Here is an 11,091-nt window from a genome sequence, read left to right as displayed (position 1 = left end):
TCACTTTGTAGACCAGGCTGGCCTCGAACTCAGAAATCCGCCTGCCTCTGCCTCCCGAGTGCTGGGATTAAAGGCGTGCGCCACCACGCCCGGCATTTTAGATGCTTTTCTATTAAGTTCCTGAGGTAAACCACTTGAAGAAAGACAGAGCAGTCAGTAATGACAGTGTGACACACCCTGCCCAGCTTAGTGAGGGAATGAAAAAAGGACAGACACACATACAGAAAAGCTGGAAATGGGTGGGCTCTGTTCCCTAATGGAGCTGCAGCACCACCAACAGCCTGGAAACTCAGCATGGTTGTTTTATACATCCGAATTGAGGAGGTGGCTTTATTGTATATAGCTGAACAGGGAGACAGGTTTAGGTAACTCTGGTAGGAGGTCTTTGTAAGGGAACAGTCTCAGGCTATAAACATCTTGCAGAGGGAGCTGTGGTTGATGGCTTCTGCATGCACTGCATAGATAGCCATTTGCAAACACTGGCACTTAGACCAGAGGAGGGGTTTGTCATCCCTCTGGGCCTTATCTGGGGAATCCATCTAGGCACTGAGGTCCTCTCCATGACTGGTCATGGCAACAACACACATTCATTCAGGACTTCATCCACTCCTTACACATCTATTCCCATTATAGTGTAATTAATGTTTAATACTAAAATGGGTCATTTGCCTGTCTACCTACCGGTTAACACTGAAGCCTTCATAGAATATGTTTTTCACATGTTGATGTCAAAGGAGACACTTGGGTAGGCTGTAGCTGGAGTATAAGCAGGCAAGGAGGCGATTTAAAACGGGCAGTTTTGGCTTTATGGAGCTTTTCCTGGAGAGATATGAATGGATGTCTCTTCATCCCAGATATAGCACTAATGACAGACCAACCATGCCACCCAAGTCTAAGTTGGTGAACCAGCGAGTCTAATTGTGGTTACAGGGGCCTGGGCAGCTTAAGTGTGACTACCCTATCAGAGAGGAGGCTCCCTCTCCAGCAGCTGATAGCTGCTTGTGTGTCCTCCCTCCTCATCCATCTCCCAGTAAGTGAATATTTGGCCCAGTACTGCCACCGTCTTACTCAGGTAATATCAGCTGCTCCTAGTCAAGGTAGCAATCCTTGCACATTGGACAGAGTTCCACGGCAGGCCTCCATCCTTACCCCCAGGTCTAGATGTAGAAGATGGTGGGGAAACTTGTGGTCCTAAAGGGCGATGGGCTGATAAAGGAAGCCTAGTGTCATTCTCAAAAGCTAACCTTCCTTCCGTGTTTCATGTGGATGCTGCTGATACAGCTACATTTCATTACTGGCATTCTCATTTACATTGTTTTTTATTCAGGAATCACTGGGCCACTGGAGTCAAGGCTTGAAGATGTCTATGAAAGACCCCAAAATGCAGGTCAGAATAAAATTGTATATTTTAGTGTCTGTCATAGAGTCTGTGAGCATGCTTCTAACGTGGTAATTATAGATGAAGCCAAAGGATGCCAGCTCTTCCTCGTGGGATTCTGTTACTGCACGGGTCTATGAGGACAAGAATCACTTAACACTACATTTTTGGTCTTTTCTCTAAATGTTATACTATATCCACACTTAATAGCTGTTTCTAGCCCCAATATAGGGGAATGCCAGGGCCAAAAGAATGGGAATGGGTGGGTAGGGAAGTGGGGGGCGCTATGGGGGACTTTTGGGATAGTATTGGAAATGTAATTGAGGAAAATATGTAATAAAAATATTAAAAAAAAATAGCTGTTTCTACATATACATGCATACATTATAGGCTAGGAGCCATATATATGAAAATTTCCTGATTTTGGATCACCTTGCTTAGTTCATCCATTTTCCTGTAGATTTTGTGATTTCATTTTTCTTTTGAAAACATTTTTGATTTATTTTAATGTGAAGGGTGTTTTGCCTGTATGTATGTCTGTGCACCATGTATGTGCCTGGTGCCTGAGGATGCCAGAAGAGTGCCCTGGGACTGGATGATTGCGGATGACTATGTGGGTATTGGGAATCAAGCCTGGGTCCTGGAAGAATAGCCAGTACTCTTAAGATCTTCTCTGCAGCGGCCCCCTCACCCCTTTTTTGAGACAGGGTCTCTTTCTATAGCCTTGGTGCCCTGAAATGCTCTGTCGACCAGGCTTTCCTCAGACACAGAGGTGTGTCCGTCCGCCTGTGCTTCCTGAGTGCTGGGGTAAGATCATACACCTCCATGCCCAGCCCCTGATTCCCAAATGCACTCCATTTTGTATATATGGCACATTATCCATTCAGGGTTGATGGGCACGGGGGTCATGAAAGAGCATGTAAGCTGTTTCTAGCCTGAGCTTGCATCGCTTTTTCTTTTTGTTGCACATAAGTGCATAGATTGTTATTGATAGTGTTAAACCCTAAGTGAAACCCCACAGCCTCAAAATGGCCATTTTAACTATAAAAGCTCACTGAGATATACAACATTGAGTACTGGGCAAGTGTGTGTGAGTAGCTACCATAATCTGTGCACTGGTTTTTGATTGTGAGTTTGTTAAAGTGGTTTTATAAAAAGTAACTGGAGGTCGCTTACTTCTTGAGATGAATATACTGTCTGCTTTGTCTCCTTTTACCTTCTGGCTGCTGTTAGGAGAGATTGTGGACTGGCAAGAGGGCTTAGTGGGTAAGGGTGCTTGCTGCCAAGGCTGATGACTTGAGTTCAGTCCTGGAATCAACATGGCAGGAGAGAACAAACTCCTTAAGTTGTCCTATGGTCTCCCCAAATAAATAATAAGTGTTAAAAAGAGATTTTGCTAACCTGAGCCAAGGTCCTTTTGAAGGGATCATCAGAGGGTGACTGTCATAATGCTGTCTTCTGACATGTCAGAAGTCATCAGTCATTGGAGGAGCCTTTGAGACCTGCTTCAGTCAGGGCTCCTTGAGGTCTACCCACATGGATGCCAGGGCTGAGTTGGAGAGCTGGGGTTGAATTCTGCCTGGGGAGATTTAACATTGAGTTCCTGAGAGCTCCTGTACTGTGTATCTTCTCTGTATCCTATGTAGTGTGGTGTTCAAAACATGGGCTCTGGAGTTTATGGGATTTGGGTGGGAAGCCTGATTCCTCACTGTGTAATGATGTGACGAGTGTAAGACCGCTGTCAGTGTGTCTGCATCTGCTCTACCTCTTAAAACTTTCTCCACTGTGTTTTCAAGTAAGTAAGTGACTGACTGAGCAGATGGCACGTGCACAGGAGAAGGTCCTCAGCTGCTGCCTCTTTCCTTCCTTCCCGTGCTCTCCTCTAGGTTTACAAAGACGACCAGGTGGTGGTGATTAAGGATAAATACCCCAAGGCCCGTCACCACTGGCTGGTCTTACCGTGGGCCTCCATTTCCAGTCTGAAGGTTGTGACCAGTGAACACCTTGAACTTCTCAAACATATGCACGATGTTGGGGAGAAGGTGATAGCAGATTTTGCTGGATCCAGCACACTGCGCTTCCGATTGGGTTACCATGCCATTCCAAGCATGAGGTAAGCCTTGGGATGAGGGTGGTGTGTGCTGGTGTGTCCTGTGAGCAGCCTGCACTTGAGTCGCTGAGTAGCCCAGGGGAGGCAATGGGGTGTTTGTGAGGCACATGGGCCAAATCTCGTACTTGCCTAACTTGCCTGTGAGCCCAGGTTCCTGCTTCTGCATGTAATTCAGTCCCTTGTAGTTTTATATTTACCTCAGAGGTTAAGCGTTTCAACATGCAAGCCTGATGAAGTAGCTTCGATACCTTAGATGAGGGCTCAGTGGCTTGTGGCTTGTTGCCATTCTTGGAGTCACCTTTAATAACTAAATAACTAAGGCCCATTGCTCTAAAGGAGACAAAGCATCATAGCCTTCTGTAGAAATGGGCTCAGGCCATGCACAGCTTCAAATAAATGAGCGAAATGTGGGGGTTGTACATCATTGGCTTAGTTGGAGAAGAATCTGGGGCAGAATGGTTGTTTTTCTCCCACAGAGTGCATGCAGGTCAAACTCTTTCAATTTATTTGGTCCAAGCAAAAAGAGAATGCATGGGCTATGCCTTTGGGTATGCCTCTGTCCCAACTTTTAAAAAATGATCCTATAATAAACAACAGGAAACTTAGATTGTAAAGGTTTTTATTTTTTGGGATTCTTGTCACATCAGCTTCCTGAGGCTGGGGCTATAGGGGTTTCTACTACAGATAACCACTTGAATATTTTTGAGATTTATTTTTATTTTATGTGTATGGATAGTTTGCCTGCATGTACATCTATTACATGTGTCCTTGGTGTCCATGGAGGCCAGAAGGGGGCATGGGATCTGTTGGAACTGGAGTTAGAGTTGCTTGATAATTGCCATGTGGGTGGGAATCGAACATGGGTCCTCCGGAGGAGCAACTCCTGCTCTTAACTGCTGAGACATCTCTGCAACCCCTTAGCTCTCCCTCTCCCTCTCCCCTCTCCCCTCTCCCCTCTCCCAGACAGGTTCTCACTGTAGCCCAGGTTGGCCTTAAATTCAGAATCCTCCTACTTCAACTTCCCAAGTGCTAGGATTTCAGGCATGTGCCAGCATGCATGGCATGTTCTTTTTTAAAATGTTATTTGAATTTTTCTTACTTATTTGTTTTTCTTCATTAGAATTTAATTATTCTAGATGCAAAGTCCTATCCATATATTATTTACTATGAAATGCCTAATGTTTAATTAGATACTTACTAAGCATTAAATATTCATATGTGTGTGTGTATGCATGTGTGTGTGAGGCCAATTGCTTTCTCCCTTATTTATTTTTGTATTTATGAATTTATTTTTTTGAGAGTCTCTCTCACTATTGCTTTCTTATTTATTTATTTAAGACAGCACCTCACTATTGGTTTTCTATCCATCCATCTGTTTGAGACAGCATCTTACTGTGCAGCTCTGGATATCTTGGAACTTGCTATGCAAACCAGGCTTCCCTTGAACTTTGAGAGTTCCTGTTATCTATGCCTCCAGACCGCTGAGATTAAAGGCATATGGGACAGGGGAACCCACTGAACGTGGAACCTGCTGATTTGTTAGACTGCCTCCTCAGTGCTAGGAGAGTGTGTATTGCTGTGCCTGACTTTTTCACGTCAGTGCTGAAAATTAAATTTAGGTCTTTGTGCTTGCGTGATGTCTTGATTAGGATTGCTGTTGCTGTTATGAAACACCACGACCAAAGAAACTTGATGAGGAAAGGGTTTCTTTGGCTTTCCCTTCCATATTGCTGTTCATCATCATAGAAAGTCAGGACAGAAACTCAGAGCAGGAACCTGGAGGCGGGAGCTGTTCCAGAGGCTATGAGGGTGCTGCTTACCGGCTTGCTCCTCATGACTTACTCAGCCTGCTTTCTTATAGAACCAAGAACCACCAGCACAGGGATGGCACCACCCACAATTCATGGGCTCTCCTCCATCAATCACTAATTAAGAAAATACCTTATGGACTTTCATACAGCGTGATCTTATGGAGGCATTTTCTTTTTATTTGTTGTTGTTGTTTTTGTTTTTTTGAGACAGGGTGTCTCTATGTAGCACTGGCTGTCCTGGAATTCACTTTGTAGACCAGGCTGGCCTCGAACTAAGAAATCTGCCTGCCTCTGCCTCCAGCACTCTGGGTTTAAAGGCATGGGCCACTGACGCCTGGCTGGAAGCATTTTCTTAATGGAGAGTCCCTCCTCTCAGGTGACTTTAGCTTGTGTCAAGTTGACATGAAGCTGTCCCGCACACATGGCAAGGACTAACTATTCTCACCTAAATGACTGGATAGGTTGCCCTGAGCGGACAGTGTCCGAACCGTATGTTCCTGTGCTTGCTTTGACTGCTGTCATCCTGATTACACCAGTTTTTAATACTCGGTTCTTTTTTGTTTTCCAACTTTCAACTAGCCACGTACATCTTCATGTGATCAGCCAGGATTTTGATTCTCCTTGCCTTAAAAACAAAAAGCACTGGAATTCTTTCAATACAGAATATTTTTTGGAATCACAAGGTAAATAATACTCTGTTTTTATTTTTCATTTTATTTTTTAATATTTACTTCATTTTCTTAGATGTTTTGCTATCTGACTCAGTTGCTTCTCTAAGTAACAACCTGGCCTCAAATGGCCTCATACATTTAGTGATCTCTATAAAGAGGCCCCTCCTAAAATGAACAAGGATGTTTCATGGTAATAGGATCGCTACTTTGCCGTGAACATCCTGGAGGGGCCCTGGAGTGAGCTGTTATGTCAGGGTCAAAAGTGTTTGATTTTGACAGAAGATGAGTTAGTGCCTGCTCAGTAGAGCTAATGCCAGCTAATGCCAGGTGTTCTGAAGCTAGTACGGGCTGGATGCTTCACTGGGAAGGTGTGTACACAGGTTCTGAATGTGACCGTTGCTGGAGTCTGTGCTAGCCAGGCTTTGTCACTGTGTCATTATACTGACGTAACCTAAGAAGTTAAACCTGTCCAGAGGTTCCTATTGGAGAGGACTTGTCTGTGGCTCTGCTGCTGGGCTATGGTGAGGCTCAACGCTGGCAGGGAGGACGAGGGGGAGCAACGCTGCTCACTTCTTGTAGTCAGGGAGGTAGAGGGTTGAGGCGGGTGGGGGGGAGGAGGGAGAGGGGAAGGGACCCGGGATGAAACACACCTTCAAGGGACACCTAGTGACTTATTTTCTCCAGTGAGATCCCATCTCTTAAAGTTACTACCACCTCACTGAACACTGCCAACAGCTGTGGACCACACTTTGAGTGCCCGAGGCTTCAGAGGGGACACTAAGTGCTAAGCAGTTGTTGGATGAGGAGGGGCTCAGGAGTTCTCGAGCAGGAGTCTCTCCTGCTGTGTTAGCAGTGGGCAGGGGTGCTCTGTATATTTGGGGTGTAAGCATTTCCTAGTATAGTTTATATACAACTTCAGGACTGCTGTGGTGTTAATGTGGCAGCTACCATTTTTCAAAGAGCCACCTGGGGAAAAGCATGGTGAGAAGCCCATGATGTGGCTATGTGGAATGTGTCCTGAAGGAGTGTATCATCTCAACGGTAGGCTGCACAGACTTAGGATCTGGTCAAATACATTTTCTCAGTGTGAAGTCTAATGTTAAGGTATGAGCCTTAGGATACTGGATATGTTGATTAGAGTCATGTTTTTTAGCTTTTTTTCTTGGTGTCTTACTGGCTTTCCAAAATAACTGGGGTCTGCACCTTCCTTTTGTTTGTAGCTGTGATCAAGATGGTTCAGGAAACTGGCAGAGTGACTGTTAAAGATGGGACTTGTGAACTCTTGAAGCTGCCTCTCCGTTGCCATGAGTGTCAGCAGCTGCTGCCTTCCATCCCACAGCTGAAAGAGCACCTCAGGAAGCACTGGGGCGGGTGACACTCGTCTTGGCGGCCAAGGGCAGTGCTAGCATCTGTCCGCATTGCCTATGCTCCGTTCAATCCTGAACTAAAGCGTACACTTCTTCGAAACAAAGCTTATTTATTCTTGAGCGGCCACACATTGGGTGCACTCTGGTGCAGGAACTGGGAATTCGGGTTTGTATGGGTGTATTCTCTGGTAATGGAGGCTGAGACATGCCTGATCACCCTTCCCAGGACCATGACAGGCCTGACTAATGAGAGGGCAGAGCCGGCTCGAGACTCAAATGTACGATGTAGAAGCAGAGGATTGGTAATATATTTTGTTCCTACCCTCGTTCCTGGATGGTGTAGTATCTGTTCATCAAGGTAGCTGAGGTCTGAGGGCCCTGGTTCTGCCTTTAGTCTGCTCTGTGAGGTTCTTCTTCCCTCCATGAGGAGGCTTTCAATCTACTGTACCAGGCTGAGTGTCTAGTTGAAAATATGTGGCAGTCATCTACACAGAGAGATAATTTGTGTATGACTGTGCCAGGGAAGAGGAAGTGGTAATACTGGGCACAGTAATGTTAACAATACAGTCTGTGCTGAGGGCAGCCTGGGGTGGTGTGAGCTGTATAGTCTGTGCTGAGGGCAGCCTGGGGTGGTGTGAACTGTATAGTCTGTGCTGAGGGCAGCCTGGGGTGGTGTGAACTGTATAGTCTATGCTGAGGGCAGCCTGGGGTGGTGTGAGATGTATAGTCTGTGCTGAGGGCAGCCTGGGGTGGTGTGAACTGTCAGTTGACAGTACAGTCTGCATGGAGAGCAGCCTGGGCAATGTGTATTTTTAGCTTCAGGCAGATTTTACTGAGGCTTCCACTACTGCTCTTGAGAATTACAGAGCATTTATCTAAACTTCAGATAAAGTTTCCCCAATGCATCTGGGAAAAACAGATGTTGCAAAATAGTTCATTTAATTGCTACCTAATACTATATAGTTTAGCACATCAATATTAAACTGAATATTTGGTTATACAGTACTAGGAGTGTGTGTGTCAGACAGTGTAAGGATGTCAGGTATAATGGGGAACATTCTGAGAGCGAGATGACCATGCCTACATTCTTCATTCTGCTCAATATAGATTTTGTAAGGCTGGGGTAAGTGCATGCTGTTATTCCTGAGGACCTGAGTTTTGTTCCCAGCACCCACATCAGGTGGTTCACAGACAGCTATAGCTCCAGGGGATCCTACACCCTCTTTTGAGCTCCGTGGGCATGCATTCCAGTACACAAACCTGAATACAGACATACATATTCATACATAATTAAAAATTTTAAAAAATTAGATTTCTTAGAGGAAAAAATATAAATTATGATGTGCAGGAACCAGGTATTGAGGTATTAAGTATATTCATCCCATAGCCCTCCTCTCCCCAGTGGGCTTTCATCACTGTCTGGACTCTGCACTACTTGACAGACGTGTCATTGCACAATTAGTTGAAGCCTTCCTTCAGAAGCAGAGGGAGGGATGATGGGAGACTGCAGAGTAGAAGAAAGCCAGCCACATCTAAAGCCAGGCACAGTGACAGTGGCAAACTCTCCTGCAATCCCCAAATTTAGGAGGTGGCGGAGCAAGGAGGGCCGGGAGTTCCGTGTTATCTTTGTCTGTATGGTGAACTAGAAGTCTGGACTACATGAGGCCTTGTGTCATGTAGCAAATAAAACATTTAAAAGGGAAATAAAGTTATATCTGAGGTGCCAAAGAATATTATTTTGCCCGTTTGACCTTGGCCCTGTCATAGCCAGGAAAGACAATGTTATCAAAGCAGTGGTTAAGGTTCAGATCTGGACTAACTCCCACAGGCTCATGTTTCAGAGTGGTAGGCCCTTTCCATGCAGTGTTAGATGCTGTGGAGCCATTAGGAAGTGAGGCCTGGCTGGCAGAAATAGTCTCCAGGATCAGGCTTTTGAAGGCTATACCTGTTCCTGGTTGGCCTCCTGTGAATAGGCCACCCATCTCTGCTACTGTGGGCTGACACACACTGTGTGTGTGTGTGTGTGTGTGTGTGTGTGTAGGCAAGAGAACAATTTCCGGATGTCAGTTGTCTCCACCATGTGGGTCCTGGGGATTGAACTCACGTCATTGGGCTTGGCTGTAAGTGTCTCTACCCACTGAGTTCCAGTAAGTCAGAAGTACTCTTTTTAAAGAGTAATAACTTAATTCTCAAGTAAACACACACACACACACACACACACACACACACGTACACACACATACACCCACACCCACATACACACCACACCACACCCTTACCTCATCCCAAGCTATCCTAGAACTCAACATGTAGACTAGGTTGGCTTTGAACTTGCAGAGATCTGCCAGTCTGTGGATCCAGGCTGCTGGGATGCAAGTACACCACTAAAAGAAAAAACAAAACAAAACAAATGTACAAGGATTAGGTAGACATTGTCTGTATTCAATTAAAATTCAGTGTCTTCTGAGAATGAAATATTGTCATGGAATATCGTTCCCTTTTGCAGTAATGTTCACATCTGCCTCTTTAGAATGCTCTTTCCTTTTGGATGTTGATAATGGTGCATTGGCTGGTTTTGTGTGTCAATTTGACACAAGCTAAGAGTCATCAGAGAAGAAGGACGTTCAGCTGAGAAAATACCTCCATGAGATCCAACTGTAAGGCATTTTCATAATTAGTGACCAATGGGGAGAGCACCATTGTAGGTGGTGCCATCCCTGGACTAGTGGTCCTAGGTCCCATGAGAAGGCAGCTGAGCAAGCCAGGGGAAGCAAGCCATTGGGTGGCACCCGCTCGTGGTCTCTGCATCAGTTTCTGCCTCCAGATTCCTTCCCTGTGTGAGTTCCTGTCCTGACTTCCTTTGGTGATGAACATGCTGGCTGTGGGATTGCTTGTTTGTCACTCAGGCTTTATGGTGACACCAGGACATTCAAAATTTGGAGGTGTATAATGGAGCATTATTTAAGCCATAAATAAGAAGGAAATTGTGTCCTTTGTGAGAAGACAGATACCCTGGACATCATCCTGTGGAATGCAGTCAGCCAGACTCAGAACAATTAACCTCATATTGGTGATTTCAAAGTTCTTGGCTCCCCTGACTCCAGGCCCGTCGTGAGGCAGAGTATGGCAGAGATTGAAGCATGTACATAGCCGCCTTAGCACACCGGACAAAGGCAGAGACAACACTTACCTATTCTGAGATTTGTCTTACTATGTAGCCAAGACTGGCCTGGAACTCATGTAGCTCAGCTTGGTCTTGAATTCAAGACCCAACTAACTGCCTTCTCCTTGAAAGTTCTGGGTATATTGCTATCGTGCCGAGATAGGAAGTGTTCTCAGAACACTGATTTCAGAGCATGAGACCCCTTCATGTGCGGGTCACCGTGAATCAACTAACCCTTCTGTGGCTGGACCCTGCAGGTAAGGGGTGGAGCCCAGGGCAGAGGAGGGGCTTCTGGCACTCAGTTCTAAGGAGCCAGTGGACCAGCTGGATTCTTATCTGCTGCTGACAGCATCTCCACACCACAGACTCTCTAGTTTGTGGCAGCTGGGAACTTTTGCTTTCAAGAACCCAGCGATAGGTCAGATTCTCAAATACAGCTGATTGTGGCTGGTCGTGAGTGAGAAGAGACTCAAGATGTTAGGAGGAGACCCCCAGTATGTAGACCTGACTGAACTTGCCCCTGACAAGCTGACAGCCCATTGCATCATCTTTTACATGAATGAGAAAAAGGTGCCCGTTGCATGTGGAAGC

The 11,091-nt window shown here is 45.6% G+C and overlaps 1 protein-coding gene across 5 annotated transcripts in view; it reads left to right on the top strand.

Moving 5' to 3' along the window:
- Aptx (aprataxin) overlaps positions 1-9,604 on the top strand; it is an 18,517-nt gene extending 8,913 nt beyond the window's left edge. For 4 of the 5 annotated variants that reach the window (XM_021159809.2, XM_029476623.1, XM_029476624.1 and 1 more), the window contains exons 4-7: positions 1,328-1,387; positions 3,265-3,491; positions 5,879-5,982; positions 7,191-9,604. In XM_021159809.2, the coding sequence (XP_021015468.1) occupies positions 1,328-1,387; positions 3,265-3,491; positions 5,879-5,982; positions 7,191-7,345 (546 nt within the window). In that variant the 3' untranslated portion in view covers positions 7,346-9,604. Of the gene's footprint in view, positions 1-1,327; positions 1,388-2,835; positions 3,174-3,264; positions 3,492-5,878; positions 5,983-7,190 lie in introns of those variants that run through there. The other variant, XM_029476622.1, reaches the window with a different exon arrangement.
- Positions 9,605-11,091: the final 1,487 nt, after the last annotated feature.

This window comes from Mus caroli, chromosome 4 (genome assembly GCF_900094665.2).
Source record: "Mus caroli chromosome 4, CAROLI_EIJ_v1.1, whole genome shotgun sequence".
In the NCBI taxonomy this organism is placed as follows: domain Eukaryota; kingdom Metazoa; phylum Chordata; class Mammalia; order Rodentia; family Muridae; genus Mus; species Mus caroli.
Note: the sequence above shows the minus strand (reverse complement) of the source record. Positions and strands in the feature narration are given on the sequence as shown.